The sequence below is a fragment of the Aspergillus tanneri genome (genome assembly GCF_003426965.1).
Source record: "Aspergillus tanneri strain NIH1004 chromosome Unknown AapTan_5_pilon_pilon_pilon, whole genome shotgun sequence".
In the NCBI taxonomy this organism is placed as follows: Eukaryota; Fungi; Ascomycota; class Eurotiomycetes; order Eurotiales; family Aspergillaceae; genus Aspergillus; species Aspergillus tanneri.
Window position 1 is genome coordinate 3,504,253 of NW_022984632.1, and position 20,799 is coordinate 3,525,051.

A 20,799-nucleotide genomic window follows, 5' to 3' on the forward strand; every position below is an offset into this window, starting at 1 on the left:
ATGATGACCTGATGTAATCTAATATGTTCAGACAGATCTGACTCATCTCCTCATTATCGATTTGGGAGCGGTGTTGACGTCCTCGACACAAGCACAAATTAAACGAAGCTCTTTTCGATCATAAAATCTTCGTTAACGTGATAACCAGCCTATATGGACTGTAGCCAACTGTACAAGTGCGCACCTGGTTGAGATACATGGCTTGTATTGTTGCAGTATTTATTTTCGGTTCTGCTGTCGATTCCTGAGGCCACACTCTCCATCCTTGACAAGTCACTATTTCTGACAATGAATGGAATCGTCGCGTGATGTTTTATAAGGGATAAGAACCTAGCGGTGCAGAGGCCACTCTTCCTCTTCACATTCCGGGCATTGCTTGGTGCTCCTCATGATACGGAGAATAACTTCCGTATTATTGTACATCTCCGGAACTTTCTATAACTCATTTAAATGTATATTATCATACATCCGTGTCTCATTACCTTTGCTATTTCACTTTCGGACCTTAGATTTCGTCCTCCCAAGGAATGCTGTCCATGGCTCCTCGCCGCTCCACGGCGCGGGCTGAAGCCCGTGCTGCCAATCCCATAGATTCATTCATTATCTTGTGGTATCGGACGGGTTTCTCTTCGGCTGTTATATCCAGGCCAGCCTTGCCGTCGGCACGTCGTTGTTCACGCCACCGCGCAATATCAACCGCATATGCGCCCACAAAGGTATCACCGGCTGCGGTCGTGTCCAGCACATGCTGGACCTTGGCGGCAGGAATCTGATTAGTGAACCGGTTAACCCCGTCAACAGGGCCAGAGGATCCAGCCTCACTGGCACTGTACCAGACACCCTTGGAACCTAATGTGATAAGCACGTAAGTCACCCCCAGTTTGTGGAAGTACCGCGCCACCTGCTCGTTCCCTGGCTGGCCATCCGCATCTGGAACCACTTTGAGGAGGTGCTCGGTTGATGGAGACATTAGCTCGGCTTCCGTCTCATTCAGGATCAAGTGGTCAACAGCTGCATATACATCATCTGGCAGTCCACCAGGTGGAGCAGGGGCCGGGTTGACCATGACATCGGGACCCACTTCAATACCTCGCTTTCCCGCAGCCCGGTTCTTCGCCTTGAAAGCAGCGATCTCTCGAAGTGTCCCAATCAGCGTTTCCACGGGGATCTCTCCCTGCATGACAATCACATCCGGCACTGGGGCGGCCAATCCCATACCCAACACCTGAGGCTCCGGCTTCATTCCTTGATAGTTGGCGCCTGGTGAGAACAGGATCCGATTTTCACCTCCAGCTGACGAATCAACAATAATAACGGCCACACCTGTATATGCATCCTTGACTATCCGAACCCGGGATACATCAATGCCAGATTTTTCCAGCGTGGGCTTGAGCAGAGCTTCAAAGTGACCATCCAGACCTCCCACGGCACCGACCATTTCTACCTTCACGGGCGCCTTGCTCGAGGGTGTAGTTGAGTCCGGTTTTGAGCGAGACAATCGGCCACAGGCAACAGCCTGGTTAGCGCCTTTGCCACCAGCGCTGGTGAAATATGAGGAGGAAGTAATGGTCTCTCCAGGGTCGGGGAACCGAGACGTCACAGACACCATGTCGGCATTGAGAGATCCAATGACACGGATAATAGGGGCCATTGTGTCTGTTTCCATAGGGAACTGATGGTTGAGGAGAAAGTGGTTCGCGGATATACGGAAGTTAGTCGGAGGGCTCAATGCAATTCCACAGAAGAGGAGAACTTTGTAATATGTCAATGTATGTATGGAGGGAAATGGTCGCGAGCTGGCGGAAAGTGGAATTCTGCCTCGCTGCACCGCTGCCCCCACAACAACCCCACGTTTGTATGAGCTGACTTGCGGGTGGCTTACAATTTTCAACGGGGATAGTGAGTGTTACTATGAATTGGCTGTCTTTTGCATTTCGCTACAACTACAAAACTGAGCTATAAACCGTTTACTTGCCAGCCTTGCTCAAAAGGTGTCTGGTTCAAAGAAGTCTTGATTTATACTTTGTCTATTGTGGTTTTGAGAGGTCTATGTATCGTGACATCGTGAATCTATCTATCCATATTGTGGGATGGCCATTTAAACCCAGAAAAAAGCTCTCTGTACTCCAAGATTTCAACTGAGGTAGAAGATTCCATCTAGTCCCATCCTAGTATGAGGTTAGGCGAGATTTCGCACTCTTGTCGCCAGTTTCGCCACAGAGCTTGACGCACCAAAGAGTGGAAATGTGCCTGCATTTCCGTGTCTTTTTTGAAGGAACGTATCGGATCGGACTTTCGAGCCGACTCTGAGTGACAAGTGGTGGCCGTTTCTGGGAGCGTATGTCCGGTGTGTAATCCTTTGCGTGCTAGGATCCATTTCCTAATAGCGCTTATGATGATGTGCTGCCGTCGCCCGCGGGAGTGACGTTTTCCCGCTTGACAAAATGACCCTGAATCCAAGCCCGGTACATCTTCAGCTTGCTCTGGCGATTGACAATCAATCGGTTGTCAACGGCTAATTTCTGCACGTCGAACACTCCTGTGTCAGGGGTAGGGGCAGGTTGATCCGTAGACCTGGTATCACCCTCCACTGGTCTCTCGGGGAGACCCTTCTCCGGCGTCCACTGAGTCCACATTTGCTGCAGTTCGTCTTTATCAAAGAAATACACTCGCGTGCCATCGCCACGGATGTAGAAGTTCTCTGCCAGATACCGGCCCTTCTTAAAACGGACCTGGGCCAAGTCTCCTCGGCCGTAATCACGGAACAGGACTTGACCACCGGGTTTCAGCACGCGGTACACGTTGCGAAGCGCCTGGTCCCACTGGTTCGGAGCTAGGGCTGAGAAAATGAAAATCAAAATGACCACATCCACAGACCCCTCGGTCAACCCTGGTGGCAGGGAATCCTGATTCTCGTCCGGCTTGGTCGTGACATCCCACACATCGGCAGTCATATACTTCGTGTTGTAGTGCTCGCTCTCGCGCATTACCTTGACCGCAGTCTTGGCATAATCGCACGCATGGACCATGAGTTCCTCGTTATTGTTATTATTCACCAAAGGGAACGCTGTATTTCCAGCGCCTGCGCCCACCTCCAGGACTACTTTCGGGCCAGCCCCGGCACTAGTGACTTCAGCCAGGATAGGGAATTCCTGACGCAGCCACTTGCGGTCTTTGAAAAAATTGGCCGTATTGTTCTTGTAGAATAGATTCCACCACTTCACGGGGTCGGTGTTGAAGCGTTTCTTGTCAAAATCGGACACGGGAGATGCGCGCTGCTTGGCGTATTGCTCCTCAGCAAAAGCCTTGAAGTTGTCATCCGGCTCGACATGGTCCCAGGCGTTGAACTCAAACACATCGTCACCTTGCTCGAGGTAGCGCGAACCGAACTGAAACGGGTCGCTGCGTTTGAGATTGTTAGTTGGGTCATGGGAGCGGTGCGGTGCAATCTGAGGCGGTTGTACGACTTGTGCGATGGTCGTGATATCGTCGGCATCGGGAGGGATCAGGGTAGTCGAAGGAGACATGGTGGCTCCTCTGCTGTGAATAGACTGGCTGAAATGGGGACTTGATAATTGACAAAAACCTTGCGGAGAAGGGGAAAAGATAAAATCCAAATTGTGGGGCCATGCTGCCTCAGGCATCCAGCCGGACTTCCCACAATCCCTTCAATCGGCGAAATCGGGTGCCTGAGGAGTGAACTAAATATGCCTCAGGCAGCGAGGGTTGAGACCCATGTGTTTCGATGTTTGGCATTTCTTTCTATTTTTCCTCTCAACGTTCCTTAACGGCCTGAAGCGGTTCTTCTTCAGATAGTACATGACATTATTATCGCCTAGTTGCAAACCCGTTTTGGCACATGAGTAAATTAAATTACCACATGCATGCGACCGCAGAACGGGATTATATATTCGTTGGTTGGACGAGGAGCTATGTTTCATCAAGAAGTCTCTCTGAATGGCAACGATAGAGACGTAACATCTACGGAGTACGAAATTTTGGTTTACGTTACCCAATAAACCTCTGTAATCACTCCAGCCACAAGTAGATAATCTCCGATATGGCATTCTAAACAATCGGACGACTGCTTAGCAGTCTTATACGAACAAATCGTTGTCCTGATACTAGATATTAAACAATATCAGATGAGCTTCCGGTATCACCTTTCCGGTCCACATATCCGGACTGAGTTTCTCGTACGGAGGTCTCCGTACTACATAGAGATGTAGCATACGTTTTGTTGGGGCTTCATATGTGCCGGACGTGGGGGTTGATAGTCCACCGGCTCTGCCAAGCTTTCTAGGTAGACAGAGTATTGGGCCAGTACGTATGCGCTTTTCGTCTATTGTGCAACGATTACGGTAATATTTAAATCCTTAGAGGATAGGTTGGTGATAGAGCGGGATCGTGCTTTGCGATTTGGTTCATGAGTAATACAGCAGTTATGCGACGGAAGTACTGATGATATAAGCATCGTGGACAAGGTGTCATTCGTGAAGTGGTGTTGATGATGCTGAATACGGGACGTCATATACACCCAAGCCAACATGGCGAGAGCTGGTGAAGGTACCAGATTCGCTTAATCCCAGATACGGGGTAGATGGATGTAGTCCGGGGTAATGGAGAATTTTGGGCCCACAGTGGAGACAGCGTTGAATAAAACGCTACTCCGTTAGCGGGAGACAGTTTAAGGCACTTGTACCAGGCGAACAAGGACTCTAAGGCGACTACCACAAGGAGAAATGACAGACTGGAGGTGGGGAAATTTCCACATGCACCGGGCGAGTAAGAATGTCACAGGGATGCGATCGCGGCGCGGGGAGGACATGGGGGCGTGGGGGAAAAGGCTATAAGCTGAAGGAGCACAAGGATGGGCTAGAGCTTCAGATTCGTGGACTGAGGATTTAATCCGGGGTGGGCATAAGTAGCTGAGCTAAGAAGTAAGATGTCGATGCTTAGTGTAGCTCTGGGCGAAAGAGATGTGTTGTGTGCCGACAACGGCTCGTCCGTTTTTGGAAAGTTCCTGATAGCACTGACGGGAAGTCAACCGATGATTGCAGTCGGATAATATACTATAGCAGCTGTCAATGAAGTGAACACAGTGGGAGCGATCGAACCACAGCCAGGTAACATACCCCTCGCCGAGAAGTTCATGATGACACCGATAAGGTCACCCGTCGGCCAATGCAACCTTAACGATCGCCGCAATTATCCATGGCAATGCGGAGATTAGCGTGGGGGTCCCTATGTAGAGGGACAGAATGCAACCTTTCTTATCGAACGATGATACTCTGGCTGTCGATGGTAAGCTCTACTTCTTCCTTTTATCTCCAGCGAGACAGCCTCACCGTCCTTCTTTCTCTACCCCTTGCATTCCCTACCTCCATCTCCTCTGTTTTGTCCTCTGGTTTCCCTCTCACATCTGCATCCGCGGGCGGACATCATGTCGTTGAATAACCCTCCGCACTCCGAATTAGACCGGCAGGATACTGCCAAATCTGGTACTCGCGACTCAGTACACGATGATGCCGAGAAGTTGGGAGAGTATGCGTCGGCACCGGGCATTGTAGAAAATGTAGTCCAGGTCGTGGACCATAAAGCGGAACGTGCTTTATGCCTTCGTTTTGACCTACGGTTACTTCCTGTGCTTGCGGTGATGTGTACGTTTGCTCGCTATTCCATAGCCCACGATATGCTAATTTATTAGATCTGTTCAATGCCCTGGATAAGGGAAACCTAGGGAACGCACAAACGGATGGATTGAGTAAAGGTATGCCTCTTATACTTCAGACTCTCCGGTCCCAAGCTAATCAACTAGACCTGAACTTTAAAAAGAACCAGTACAACCTCCTACTGTCTATATTTTTTGTCCCCTTTGTCGTCTTCGCCCCTCCCTTCGCCATGCTGGGTAAACGCTTTAGCCCAGCCCGCGTCCTCCCCATCCTCATGTTCAGCTTCGGCAGTTTTACTCTCCTCTCCTCGGCAACTAAGAACTTCAGTGGCATTTTTGCCCTCCGTTGGTTCCTCGGCATGTCTGAAGCAGCATTCTTCCCTCTAGTCATCTACTACCTCACCACCTTCTATCGTCGTGGCGAACTCGCTCGTCGGCTCGCTATCTTCTATGCCGCTTCCAACATCGCCAACGCCTTCTCAGGGCTGATTGCCTTCGGCGTCTTCCAGATTAAGAACTCCTCCATTCCGAACTGGCGCTATCTGTTCATCATTGAAGGCGCCGTTACTGTGCTCTTTGCTATTTTTGCCTTCTGGTACCTGCCGCGCAGCGCCAGCGAGGCGAAATTTCTGTCCGCGGATGAGAAAGCCCTAGCGTTCCACCGGATCCAAGTGGACTCAAGCGCCATAGTAAACGAGAAGTTCCGACTGCGCGAAGCAATCGCCATATTCAAGCACCCATCCACGTATATCTTCCTCGGGATTGAGATCTGCCTTGGAGTTCCGCTGCAGGGCGTTGCGTTGTTTATGCCACAGATTATTGAACGACTCAAATACTCAACTGTTAAAACGAACCTGTATACTGTTGCGCCCAACGTAACAGGAGCAGTCATGTTGCTCGTACTGGCATTCGCGTCCGACGCGGCTCGTCTTCGATCACCCTTCATCGTGCTTGGCTTTTTGTTCACTTTTACGGGGTTCATGATTTACGCGGGAATCAATGACGTCCAGGCCAATATCCAGCTTGCATATTTCGCGACCTTTATGATGACGTGGGGCACGTCAGCACCGTCTGTGCTTCTGAGTACATGGTACAACAATAACATTGCACATGAGGGCCGTCGGGTGCTGTTGACCAGTATCGGCGTGCCCCTCGCAAACCTCATGGGCTTGGTAAGTAGTAATGTGTTCCGGGATGAGGACAAGCCCAAATACATGCCTGCGTTGATCACAGTCGGCGCATTTGGGGCTACAGGGGCTACGTTGGCCGCGAGTCTGGGTCTCTTCATGTGGTTTGACAATAAGAGGCGGGACCGTCGCACGGGACACACAATCAGGGCGCACGATGTGCCAACGGAGAGGTTGCACGATGGGCCGGACAGTGATGAGTTCCGATGGTTTTTATAATTGTTCTTGTCGTCCTAGCTAGTACAAGCTGTGTTGTTAGCATATGACCAGCTTGGGTGACAATTGTCGGATTGCTTCATATCTTACACAGTGATCCCCTGAGATAATCTAGATGCACGAAACACGTGTTACAGGAACATAATGCAATATGCGGTAATGCATTCCGAGTTGATTTGCTGCAAGCCAGAATGGTCCAGGACTTAGAACCAAGTGGAATGCCCCAAGTAAAAGTGATGATTATGATTGATGGCAAACCAACAATTGACTAACTGGCTGGCAGTGCAATTGCAAAGTAAGCAAGACCAGATTGGAGACCGAGGGTCATTTATATGCCCACCAAGGTAAACGACCCTGGCTTGGCTCAAAGGCAGCCTGGTCTGGGGCCATCGCTGCCACGAGTGCAATGGGTGTGTCATTCCACCGACCTAATGTCGCATGTTAGCTGACAAGCAGCGCGCTGAGGTAAGAGCTAGTTAGGACCGAGGGATTGACCTAGAGAACAGGCACATCTCAGCCTTCATACCACGTCATTACCAAGTTAGTCCCAGCTAATTTCTTCGGCCCCTCGGGCTATGCGGAATTAGCGTGAGAGCTAGCGCCCAAACCGTTCATTAATTGTTAAGTTGCCTATGCAAATTATGCCTATCTTTTCCAACCATCCACTAGGATGGGTCGAACGCAAATTATTTAGTCGTTATACCTCCGATGCCATCTAAACGGTGGATCTGGAATTGTCATGTAAACCGGGCTGTCAATCCTTGGCCCCTTGAGCCAAAACCTGCACTTGCAGACTTATCTGGATCATGATCTCCAGACCCAGAGTTTCAACCCGTTCTTAAGCTGCCAAAGGATATCTCATCGTCCATGTCCCCTTCTTGTTTCTTCCCCCACCACCTCTTTTGAACTCCTACCGGTTTCACGTATCATGTCCACACCAGCGCCCGCGGGCGTGAACCTCGCATCAGTGCCCCCGGGCGTCGACCTCCGTGACGATCAACGTCCGGTGCTGAGGGCCTTGATGGTTGTGATGATAGTTCTTCCAACATTGGCAGTTGTTCTCAGGTTCTGGTCGAGAGCAGTCTTGCCCGGGGTTTCTGCGGCAGCGGTTCGATTTTGGTGGGATGACTGGACTGCTCTCCTAGCTGCGGTTTGTATCCCTCTGTAGACCCCATCAGGACGGGCCCTAAGTGAATGCAGATACTCAATATCGTCATGTGCGGGATCGGGTTTAAAATCGCCAATCTAGGGGCGGGCTTGCACCTCTTGGTGGTCCCAATAGAGAATTTCTCCAAGATTATGAAGCTTCTCTGGGCGGAATATTTTATTTTCGACACAGGCACGACTGTCGCCAGAGCTTCTGCCTTACTTTTCTACCAGCGTCTCTTTGGTGAAGTCCAGTCTCGCTTCACATACGCTATATGGGTAGCGCATATCCTGAATATTTGTTGGATGATAGGCATGCACTTCGCTGTCGGTTTCCAGTGTTCACCCGTCGAGAAACTTTGGAAGCCTCTAATCCCCGGGCACTGTACGAGTACTCGCACGCTTTTTATCGCTAGTGGAACGCCCAGTGTGATTATCAATGTTTTTATCCTGAGTCTGCCGCTCCCATTGCTCTGGAGGCTGAAGATGAAGCTGGTGCGCAAGTTGCTTATCATTGGCGTATTCCTATGTGGATACATGTATGACCCGGATCTGTGATTATCTACAATTGCACCGATACTGACTTTTCACTTGGTAGGGTGGTCGTGGTTTCCATAGGGCGATTGGTTTCCATTGTAAAGGTTGGCCCAAACCTTGAGAAAGACTTTACCTGTAAGTTCCGTCACCTGCCATTGCGAGGGAACGATCCTGACCTTCTGCAGGGGAATTTGTAGAGCCTGTGCAATGGCTACTATCTGAGATTGCTATTTCTGTCTTCAGCGTGTGCCTCCCCAGCATATTCGTCTTCGGCCGCCATGCCTACCATGAGGGTATCCGCGCGTTACTCGTCAATACTCACGCCAAAAAATCACAGTTCCCACTAGCCGATTCGGACCTTTCAGGGACCTACTTTAGCCGATACACGAAAGGAGAGGAGAATGAGTTAGACCGGAAACCATTACCTCCGCCCCCAAAAGAGGCCTTTACCGCTGATTCGCGTGCCACCGCGTACCGAGAGTCTCCTCGGCTGCCTCTGCCAACGGCGAATTTCAGTCGGCCCCCCAGTATGGGGATTGTTGTACGGAGCGACATCACAATTTCATAGACAGGATTCATAGACAGGACGAATCAACATTAATGCGCATTGAACATAGACACTGCGTGCGCCGTGGAGCGGGTCCTAGACGGATCCCGGAGTGAGACCTGTTGGACGCTGACTACTAACTCTACTACGGTGGTTCGGTGGCTCCGGTCGGCTGGTGGAGTTCGGGATGAACACCCCTGCGCGTGGCCAACGCCGATCCGATGCCTCTTCTTGTAAATAGTATAGACATTCACTTTAAATAATGCATTATGACATAGATTAATCACCTAACATGAGTCTTAAGCAAACACCAAATTCATAACAAATACTTGTGATTCTCAAACGTTGGATCAGGGCTATGGAACGGAGAACGGACTGTTGGATTCGCCGGCTAATGCGACAGATTAGGTCTTTGGCCCCCAAACGGAGTGTTTCCTCTACCGATTCATTTCTTTCTAGTAGTCATGCTGGGCCAGAATTTTCTCACTCCCCACTAGGTGGCCTTACATGGGAGCGAATTTGAAATTCCTGCAGAGAAGCCGACTTTAAGCTAGGCTGATTCTTCACATACTTGCTGCAGAGACCAGAGACCCACCCTATTTTACCAGGCCAGAAGGTCATTTTCAGGAACAGGGCTAGCTATCGACAAGTGCTGGTTATTAGATGACGTCTATCCAAGTGGGCTCTACAATTTACCAGAGAACAACGTCAGCCTCGTCTCGATAACGCTTAACAGACAGGTCTGACAGTCAGTCGCACATTGCACTCGATCTGTCCCGCGACATGAAGTGAAACGAAATGGCCCCTAGGGCCCTTACACCAGGCTTTCTTGGGGGGCAGTGCACATTTATTCTACTTCCAGTATTGCGGATACGTCAGTGCGGGTGCTGATCTGATCTGCCTCATGAATCTTGAAACAATGGTATGGTAATCGTGTGCGATGATTGATTTCTCGCGATCTAACCCAGTATGCGGTGATCGACGGCTTAGTCGTGCATAATTCTGCGGTTCTTCGTGTGACGCAGCCGGATATGTATGTCATGAAAGTGTGTTTTGGTTTGTTCTTTTCTGGTCGATCGAACCGAATCCACTTCAAGCCTAATTGGGAAGCGTTTTAGTGTTCCAGTCGGCATGGCCCGAGGTCAGGTGTTCATCGATCAATAGATCTACTTGCAATATACAATTCAGCATAAAGTCACGAAGTTAAATTATACATAAAAATAAGGAACAGGACGACAAAGAGGGATCTAGCTTTGCTACAAAGAAACCATAAATGCTATCGCATTTTCGCCAGAACAGAGTACCCCAGTTCCCTAGGTAAACTGCAACAGTGGCATACTCCGAAGGGTACTGTAAGACTGACATGCAGTGACCAGAACGTAGCAACCAATAGCGCAAATCACGCGAACAGTTTTTTTTATCTCGATCCCGACTCCATATTTATAATTAGTAATCACGCGAAACCAACAGGGATATGGAAAATTCTATCCCTCTAAGCCCCGTGTCCGGCAGATTTATCCTCCGTGTGTATGCTCCCATGACCCATACTCGGGAAGTATCTAGTCGGCCCCCATTCTGGCCACGAGGTGATTTTATTTTTTTTATCCTCTCCATGTGGCCTGAATCGTCATGTGGGGGCGAATAAACTCGTGGTAGAATGTTTGTTAATTCCGAGCTCCGTGTATTGGTAGAAAGTATCAATATGATGTTAATTAGTACTTGATATTTAAAATTATAATACTCAATCGAGTAATTAATACAACTCGGTGGTTGTTCATCATACATCCATCCTTCCTGCCAGTTATCCAGGCCTAGTAATGGGAGTTTATCCTTTTTTTTATGAGGCCCTCCTTTCCAATGGGTCTTCGGACACTGCGACGACCATGGAAACGAAGCAGCAGATCGCCTAGCTAAAGCAGCAGTTGGCTTAAATAAAGCAAACCTTTCTGTCGTCTTAGATAGTGATCCCTAAGAGCCCACCCGTAACAGCATGGTATTAAATTCTCAGCGGTCAGTATGATCAAGGTGAATGCGATGCAGGACGCTCTACTGTGTCCACAAAATATTAGGCTGGCGGATTAAGCTAGGAAATATATTCAGGGACAATTAATGCATCTGCAACGAAATTAAAGAGAATGGTTAACGTAAAGTTCATATCCAAATCATCGAATGTACAGACGGAGTCCGCCATTCCGACCGCGACGCTCCGGCAGATCTTTCATAAATGGTGCTAAGCTAGGCAAAGGATTCTTTGCATCACCCTCATTACTCCATGCCCTTTCGCAGAAAAAGTTGAATCTGGGATGTAGTTAGTGGTCTACTGCTAATCATATCACGGATCATCTCGGGCTGGGAGGGTGCTAGGCGGGGGCGCTGTGACGGGCCTTGTTAGATGTGGTGCGTCACCTAACATTACAGTGTGCTACTATATAAGGTTCTCAGGAATATCTGATCACAATGGGTTCAGATATAGTGGTCTTTTGGTCCAGTGGAATAGTTAAGTTCCTGAGCTTGGCTATAATAGTCCTTGTCGCCCTCGGCCTGAGAAGTTGCGAGGGGCAACAGAGATGGGTCGGTTCGGTGCGGGCGGACCGTCAACCGTCGAACCAGTGTCGAGGGCTTAAGTATTAAACAGGATCCTGCGGTGGCACTACAAAAACCAAGTAATGCTATGAACACATATGCCAACTCTCCAAAAGACCAAGCTAGCGGAGCTTTATCTCTTATTAATCACTATTATTACTATTATCACTGTTAGTTAATTGCTTTCTCCAGATAGCTTACACCTTCATCTTCAATTAGGAGTTCGATGGTCGTTGATTGGCCTCAGTTCCTGGCTAATCCCACTAACTAACGTAATCGGACACCGAGCGTCAACGCATTTTCAGGCACACAGCTCCTGCGCCAGTATTACCACCAACCACCATGAATAATTATGAACTTAAGATATAATAATGAAATTGGAGCTATTTACTTGGACATTTTAACCGGTTATGGCCAATTTGGCCACAGTTGCTAGATTTTTGGGGTCTTCGTTGTCTCTGAGATATCTCCTCCTTCTGCTGCTCCTCAATTGCTGCTGGGCTTCAAAGCCAGTAAGACTACCCCCATTTTGAATAAAATTTTTATATGTTTTTTTCTTCTTCGGCTTCTCCTGCTTCTCCTGCGCTGCATAGAACTGATGCAGTTGATGTTTAACTAAAATACCTTCCTGCATATTCTTCTCCGCACGCTTAATCATCTTATCAACTGCCTGGATCATTACGGAGGAGATAAATTGCTTTTTTTTGTCCGGAGATGTTGAATGCGCTTCTTCTGCTGCTCAAGCTGGTAGATATCCCCAGGTGTCTTCCCTGGGCCAAATGGATCATTGCTATGAGTAGAAGATGGAGGTGTTGGTGTTTTAAACTTAATAGAGAGCTTTGAGAGCACTCTCTTTGGGTCTAAAGGGATTAGACCAGTTGCTGTAAATCCACTTTGGATATTAGAAAAAGCAGCTCACATCAAGTGGTTGTAAAAGATGTGAAGAATGCGGTGGTAAATATAAAGGAATAATCTTTTTGTCTGTACAGAATTTATCAAACTCTGCAGTTGCATGTCTTGAATGGCCATCAAGAATTAACATCCGGTATTGACCCTTGGTTTTTGAAGCTGTATGCTTATCAAATACTTCTTGAAGCCAACTAAAGCCCAGCTTATTTGTTGTCCATCCATTCTCACTCATACTGATCCGATATTCTTGTGGAACTATAGAATACCACTGGGATTGATGCTTCTTTCCAGCAAGAATAATCTGAGCAGGTAAGGCCCATCCCAGTAGAATTAACTGCAACAATAGAAGTTGCCCACTCGCGATTCCCTGGTTGAAGGTCTTTTGCTCGACCTTGTCTTGTTCATGAGCCACAGATAACCTTTGCAGTTGACATAACACCCATCTGGAAGCCAGTCTTATCCATATTGTAGATATCTTCATCCAAAATACTTTGTCTTGGTGTTGTGAAAGAGTTTAAACCAGTTATAAATAAGCTCTGGATCTTCACATTTTGCACGCTGGTAGTCATACTTCCGATTATATTTGCAGCGTAGCTCTAGACGACGCTTCACAAACCGTTTTACCCACTTCTCACTAAGGGGTGTGGGAGATAAGGAGGATAATAGCCGCGCAGAGAGTAATAATCCTGCTAGATACTGGACAGTTGCAATCCGAAGAAGACCACGTTGATATGTATCAAGAATCCATGCTGAAAGAGTAGATTCTTCGGTAACTGACAGCTTTCTGCAGTTTGCAAGTCTATCAGCACGTGCAGGGACTCCTTTAACTTGTCTATAGAGAGTTCGGTAGTTGACATCAAATGCAGCGGCAGCCTTTGGGATAGAGATAAAATGGCCCTTTTTTTAATGCATTAAGGCCTAGAATAATTCGCTCTTCTTTAGAATTATCCATCATTTTGATGATATGGATGGATAGGGGACAGTCGTGGTGGTGTAGGTGGTTAGGCGGAATTACCCCTGACGCTCGGTGTCCGATTACGTTAGTAGAAATATAAATCATCCTTCACCTTATCTTTGCAGTTTGACCAAACGTAAGCTTCTTGATCGGAACCCACCAGGTACGATTATAGTTTACATTTGTTAAGTTCACTTTTAATCGAGGTGACTCCGAGTGCAGAACGCATCGACCAAAATTTGGGTCCCGACAAATTGCCCATTGCGCGAGGGGCCGAGTTTTATTCATATGTGGATCAACATGAAGATGAATGTCTTCCAGGAACGAGAACAGAGCGACTTCACCAAATCACAGAATGGGCTCGGTCGCCGCAGGGCAAGTGCATATTCAGGTTAAATGGGATGGCTGGCACAGGGAAATCGACCATCTCCCGAACAGTGGCAAAAACCTTAAAAGAGGCACGGCTCCTAGGAGCGAGTTTCTTTTCAAGAGGGGAGAGGGGGACCGGGGAAATGCTGTGAAGCTTTTTTTGACTATTACGTGCCTCAGCTGATTTTAGGTGTTCACTTAACGACGAACCCTATGTCACAGGCAAATCATTGGAGCAGCTTGACAAATTACTCCTTCAGCCACTACCGAGCTTAGAATTAGCCAGCGACCAGTCTCCAACCTTGGCGATAGTGATTGACGCATTGGACGAATGTGAACGTGGTGAAGATATGCGAATAATTCTCCAATTGTTAGCACAGCTACGGAACTCAAAGGCCTTGCCCCTCCGGATTTTCTTGACGAGCAGACCCGAATTGCTAATCAGTTTGGGTTTTCTCAAAGATCGCAAGCCGTGAATATCATGATCTGGTTCTACATGAAGTTCCCAAGCTAGTGGTAGAACATGACATATCTTTGTTCTTAAAGCACCGACTTTCAGTGATAAGGATAGACCGGTCCCTACCTGCGGGCTGGCCTGGAGACAATGCCATTCAATCTCTTGTGACAATTTCGGTTCCATTGTTCATTTTTGCTGCTACCGCGTGCCGTATATTCGAAGTCCCCCAGTGGGATCCAGTGTGAACACCCTCGCTGAGATCCTTGCACATCGAAATGATGGATCCCAACTCGATGGGATATATCTTCCTGTGTTGAATCGGCTTCTCAAAGGACAGAGCAAGAAACAGGAAAAGCAGCCAGTTCAAGAATTTCAGGAAATTGTTGGTGCAATTGTGATGCTTGAGAGTCCGCTCTCAGTTATCTCACTTTCCAAGTTCCCCGGCCCCACTGAAGGGCAAATTGACTGGAGACTTGACTCACTACACTCTGTTCTGAGTATGCCTGTTAATCTGACTCAGCCGGTGCGTTTGTTTCATCTGTCATTTCGAGACTACCTTCTTGACCTGGAGACTCGTGATAGAACCCCATTACGGGTGGATGAAAAGCAGATGCATCAGAGGCTGACCGCACGAAGCCTCTATAGGTGTGACAGTCTGCGAAGGAATATGTGCCGGCTGAGTGATGGCACAAAGCGTGCAGAGATTCATCGCCGGTCTATCGATCACTATCTCTCTCCAGAGTTGCAATACTCCTGCCGTTATTGGGCATATCATCTGACAAAAAGTAAAGACCCTATCGCTGAAATGGATAATGTCTTTTCATTTCTCCAGAAACATTTCCTGCACTGTATATAAGCAATGAGTATTCTAGGTCTTGCTTCGGAACTTATGGAAATCATTAACCAACTGCAGTCAGTCTTAAACGTAAGTATCTATTAGTTGTTCTGACATAATTTGCACTAATTTATACAGACGGATAAAATTTACGAACTATCAGAGTTCCTGCATGATGCAAAGTGGCTTTTCCTTAGAAATCGACAAATTGCTAACACGTCCCCCTTCAAATTATTTTGCAGGACTTGTATTCGCACCAAATTGTCAACAATTCGGAAAAATTCGAAGCCGAATTCCCAAGTTGGATACCTATCAAATATTCAAGAACTTGGAGCGCAGATTTACAGACGCTCGAAGGCCATTCACAGTGGCTTTAGTCTGTGACCTTTTCCCCCGACGGCCAACTTCTGGCGTCTGCCTTTCTAGATAAGACCACCTGGACTTGGGATGCAGTCACGGGCTCCCTGCAGCAGACTCTTGAGGGTTATTCAGATGGGGTTCAGTCGGTGGCTTTCTCGCCCAGAGCCATCTGTTGGCGTCCGGCTCCGACGATAAGACCGTCCAAGTCTGGAATTTGACCATAGGTGCCCTACAGCAGACTCTAGAGGGCCATTTAAATAGGGTTCGGTCAGTGACCTTCTCACCAGACGGCCGGCTGCTTGCGTCCGGCTCCCGGGATCGGACCGTACGGGTTTGGCATGCAGCCACAGGCGCCCTACAGCAGACCATAGAGGCAAAGGACTAGTCATCGACTTAGAGCTTTCTGCAGATGGCTCACACGTCAATACTAATCTGGGATACTTCAAGATCCAAACTCCGCGTGACAACCTTTTTCCCAGTTCGCCAGGCTCCGCCACCATATACCTAGATGGTCGATGGGTGGTTCTTCTAGGCAAAAAGGCACTATGGCTTCCTCCCGAGTATTTGCCCGTTTGTTCGGCACTCAGAGGCAATATTCTATCTGATATTCGGCTAGTACCGAATAGGAAAGTAGACACTATTCTTGAACAGGTGCTTAAATGATTGCTTTAGATGGTTACTTGATTATATTAATCAACATATGATCATTCTTGTGATTATTATTATGGATCATTTTGGTTGCTTCTTCTGCTAGGTGTAGGGGAGTTCGTTTTTACCCCTCTTTTATAACCTTGTTTACGTTACTATTACCACCAACTTATCTGACATATTCTTGCCTTGGGGCACGTGTCGGTATGGATCCATAGTCGAATTTTTTGTTCCGAACACACGAACTGAATTTAAATTCCGTGCTGCACATACATCTAATCTCTTTTTTAAAGGAGGGCCTGGAAGGAATGGTCAATATTTTCAGCTCTATTCTGCTACTCAAATTTGCTACATTTTTCTATTGGATTCTAGACCCTTGTAGCAATCAATAGCCTCCGTTTGATCATCCGTGTGCCAAGATTAAATTCGCTAAGTAAGCGTCAGGACTCATTTGGAAGGAATGCCGAACGTCCTTTAAGGATTGGCGTGCTATGAATTTTTGGTATGCGCTCGATTGTCACTGATGCGGCAATATCTGCGATTTGACAGATAGGGCGTAAGACACCCATATCATATATACTATTTTCCATTGATTATACCCACCTGTATGGCTAGTGCATTGGCAGTGGTGCTCAGAATTAATTCTTTGATGAAGCTGGTTTTGCACTTCACTATATCCAAGATCATTAGTTAAGAGGAGAATAAGGTGCTTTTTAGCACGCACATAAATGGCGCCATTGTTGACTAGGTTCTTGAGCCAGATCCTCCATCCTATGCTATTCTCCATCTGTGTAAGATCTATGAAGTCAAACCTGTCTAGCAATGTACTAGGGTGTAACAGCTAATTTTATAGAGGGTGATTTTGTGTACACTATCTCATGTATACAGGGGTTCTAAATTGGCTTTACAGCAACCGCACGCACTGATGAATTGGATTCTGGCCCCAAAGTATCATCTCGACCAATTTATTTAGCTCACACCTTTTAGTAGAGAGTAATTTTAGGCTACGGATTATATAATTGGGCCAATTTATTTTGTAACTACTGTAAGCACGGGAAGTGTGTTGTTTATTAGGCCATCTCATTTTATATTGTTGAATAAGATTGATGCCAGTGATTTGATTATCAAGATATTTGAGCACATAGTCTAGAATCGTTTCCATGATTGAACTGCTCGTTGGTTGTAGGGGAGCACGCTGGGCAAATTCAATTCGTATGATTGGAGTTTAGCTATTTGCAGAGTGTTAGAGGATGAGAAAATAAGGGCTAAGCATACGCGGTCTGATGCTGTTGTTGGATTAGCTTAGTTTCTTTAACCCAGTTACATCCTTGTCTAAAGATGATACATTTTTGTCCAGTCATAAAATGTTCCAGGAAATACGAACATTGAAGCCTCTATTTAGAACCTTGCAAGTTTCTTGTCTTAAACATAAATGCCCAAGGAGATAGTTGATGTTTTGGGATGGGTGCTTGCAGTTTATGGCTTATTCATGGGGAAGATATTGGTCGAAATACTCTACCTAAACAGGTGGACTTTATAACCTTTATAACGTCGTTGGTGCACCTTCTTCCAGCTCCAATCAATATCAGTTATATTATTGAGAATGTTTACCAAAGCTGTAGTACCAACTGAGAGATGATCTCCTCGCTCAGACTTCACACGGTCTGAATTATGCACCTTTTTAGTTTTGACAATGCTGAACACAGCAGCTTCGGGGAAAGATTGACAGCATAATGTCGTTCAGATACAGGAAAGGTCCATTCTCCCTGGAACTGTAGCCCTGCAGAAGGAAGCCCAGAATCTCTCAGCACTCCGTGGAAGGACCATCAAGTGACAGTGAACAGGAAAGGGTTGAACAAAACTTCGAAAACTTCAATGCATGTCTGTCATGTCCTCCAACGTCTTGGTGCTCATTTTAGACCATCTTCTTTAAAGAAACCCAAAATATCGAGAAAATCTCGGTCTGCTATTCAATTTTATTTAGATTGTTACTAAAATATGACTGTTAAGAAACATTGCGATAAGCAAAGAGAATATTTTACGACCATATCTCAAACAGCGCTTTAACGAAATATGTTCTAAATCATGTTCATATGATGTTGAGTCAGAGCATTCGTGATTACCGGACAACGAATGAACCGCGTATTGCCCCAAAGCGCTATTCTCGTCAGTTTCTTGGACCAGCAATTTGACAGATGAAGAGGAATAAGAGAAACGTAAATCTCCTTCGTCTTCTCGCAAATAAAAGTGGACCATGGATTGTCTCTTATCAATGGGGCCCATAATGTCTACGGTGAAACCCAAAGCCACATTCGTCCCAAACGCGTTACTATTGGTATCGTAAGCTTGGTCGGTAAGGCATAATTAAGTCTCCATATTTGAAATCGAAATCGCTATGTAGACTACGTGGCGTATAGTATCACTTCCTATTAGTTATTTGGATATGGTTTTATTACGAAGCATGTAAAACATTTATACTGTATGCGCACAGTAATGAGCGAGAGGGTTGTTCTGAAAATTAAGAGCTGTAGTTTCAATTCAACAGTTTCGAACAACCACACAAGCTCTTGCTCATATATCTTTTTAGCCCATTGTCGCTTTTCGTAATCTCTGGTGCACGCAATGGAAGACACTCGAAATTGTTTTGGACCCTTTAAAAAAGGCCGCATGTGCCTAATACACAAAGTACATAAGGACACCTGGTAATCCGAAGACTGTCTTGATACAAAAAAGACGAATCTATAATGATCAGCTGAAATAGCTGGAGATTGTAGTTGGAGAAGGAAATGAATTGGAGAAGCCCGAGTAAAAACCGGATCTCATTAGTTCTTAAAAAACAAGCTAATTATGCAGGTAGATTACCAGGATAATGGAAAATTTTTGGTGAATCCTCCTAAGCACGAACCAGGACTCCCCGCTTCCAAAAGCAACGCGGAGCATTCTCCGAAGGTGTAATTTCCTTTGGCGCATTTCACGCGGATCTCGCAATGTAACACTGATAAGTAAATCTGGCGATCCCTGATACCGGCTGAAACCGATTATTGGCCTGTATTTAGGAATTTCGGAGATAATATGGCGCACCAGATCGACTATTTAAATTGATGTGGACCATTCATTTCTTTCTAAACTTAATTTCAGCCAACCACTGGTAGCCCTCTCCACACTAAATGCCGAACCTCGGTAGCCGAGGTTCGGCATTTAGCCGATTCTATGATTGGTAAATTAACGATGTGGTGGGATACTGTTTCGATTACAGACTTAATAGTTTAGGTTTCTAGTACTAAAAATCACGACGCAGTCTGAATATAAAGCAAGCCGTAAATGTGCCCTTTTAGCTTTTATACTCTGTTATTAACTAGATCAGTCATCCTGGGGTCGAGTGAAAGCCACAGTCCTGTAAGATAGGAATTCATGCTTAATGCCACTGATCCTCACTCCGGCCGAGGTGTTCCAGAATTAGGAAAATGCATACATCATGTGAAGGTCTTGTGCCGTTTCTGGGGTGTTGATCCTGCCACCGAAATAGGTATCAACACTAAGTATCCTGGGATCCCGGGGGCCATGTTTGATATGCAAGATACTCGTTTACATCCGGCGCCGTTAGTAAAAGGGCAGATCTCTTGCGGGCGTATAGTAACGTGTATTATGAGAAATTCAGGGTAAACCCAGTATCAATAAATGCACATGCGACCAAAAAATATGGCTGATAGAATACTCCGTAACTTTTAGGAGGGATATGCCGAAGAATTAGAAAAGCTTAGCATGTCTTGGTAAAGGGCCCTATGACCCTGTGCGTTATAATCAAATACCATCCCCACAGCACTTTACCGTAGAGGGCAAATGGTATTAAACATTCTATTGTATATTATAGACCTTGGATATAAATGTAAGCATTCATGCTCTCCTCTCTCCGGTAGACCCACAGACATCCGTTATAAGCTTTCATTTACGAATAATATGAGGGAACTTCACGAAATTACCAGGTGACTATGACTTGAGTGGGGTTACCACCCTACGATGTTTGGACCCTACAGGATACCATGTCCTTTGCAAAGGAAGAGTTGTACCCTGACGGAATACTGTGGTTGGCTAGTTTCACGTTTCAACTTGAGTGCTCCAAATGATTACTTTTATTAGTGGTGGCCTACATAAAGAAAATGTAGTTTGAAGGCATCCATTTGGACATATATAAAGACACCGACAAGGCCAACAGCGCAGTCAATAGCATTTACAAAGTCATTCATTTAGGTACTTATTGTCTTCTTTCAATCATTTTTCCTGTATTCATTCTTTTCCATTTTGCTCTGGTTTGCAAAATGATTATAACCACAGTCTTTACCATTATTTCAGCTTTCTTTTTTATGAACTTGGCATCTGCG

The 20,799-nt window shown here is 46.5% G+C and overlaps 5 protein-coding genes across 5 annotated transcripts; 3 read left to right on the forward strand and 2 right to left on the reverse strand.

The window, feature by feature from the left end:
- Positions 1–505: 505 nt before the first annotated feature.
- Positions 506–1,666, reverse strand: ATNIH1004_010567 (ribokinase; the record flags this gene model as incomplete). The annotated part of the gene is made up of 1 exon (XM_033575136.1): positions 506–1,666. The coding sequence occupies one exon, from the start codon at positions 1,664–1,666 to the stop codon at positions 506–508; it is 1,161 nt and encodes a 386-aa protein (XP_033423154.1).
- Positions 1,667–2,390: 724 nt separating this feature from the next.
- Positions 2,391–3,527, reverse strand: ATNIH1004_010568 (tRNA(Thr) (cytosine(32)-N(3))-methyltransferase; the record flags this gene model as incomplete). The annotated part of the gene is made up of 1 exon (XM_033575137.1): positions 2,391–3,527. One exon carries the CDS (start codon positions 3,525–3,527, stop codon positions 2,391–2,393), a length of 1,137 nt encoding a protein of 378 aa, XP_033423155.1.
- A 1,916-nt stretch (positions 3,528–5,443) lies between these two features.
- Positions 5,444–7,077, forward strand: ATNIH1004_010569 (putative MFS transporter; the record flags this gene model as incomplete). Its single annotated transcript, XM_033575138.1, has 3 exons — positions 5,444–5,660; positions 5,708–5,770; positions 5,819–7,077. The coding sequence occupies 3 exons, from the start codon at positions 5,444–5,446 to the stop codon at positions 7,075–7,077; spliced, it is 1,539 nt and encodes a 512-aa protein (XP_033423156.1).
- Positions 7,078–8,289: 1,212 nt separating this feature from the next.
- Positions 8,290–9,325, forward strand: ATNIH1004_010570 (uncharacterized protein; the record flags this gene model as incomplete). Its single annotated transcript, XM_033575139.1, has 3 exons — positions 8,290–8,759; positions 8,819–8,892; positions 8,943–9,325. 3 exons carry the CDS (start codon positions 8,290–8,292, stop codon positions 9,323–9,325), a joined length of 927 nt encoding a protein of 308 aa, XP_033423157.1.
- A 4,726-nt stretch (positions 9,326–14,051) lies between these two features.
- ATNIH1004_010571 (uncharacterized protein) lies at positions 14,052–15,433 on the forward strand (the record flags this gene model as incomplete). The annotated part of the gene is made up of 4 exons (XM_033575140.1): positions 14,052–14,130; positions 14,343–14,462; positions 14,516–14,621; positions 14,680–15,433. 4 exons carry the CDS (start codon positions 14,052–14,054, stop codon positions 15,431–15,433), a joined length of 1,059 nt encoding a protein of 352 aa, XP_033423158.1.
- Between the last annotated feature and the right edge of the window lie 5,366 nt (positions 15,434–20,799).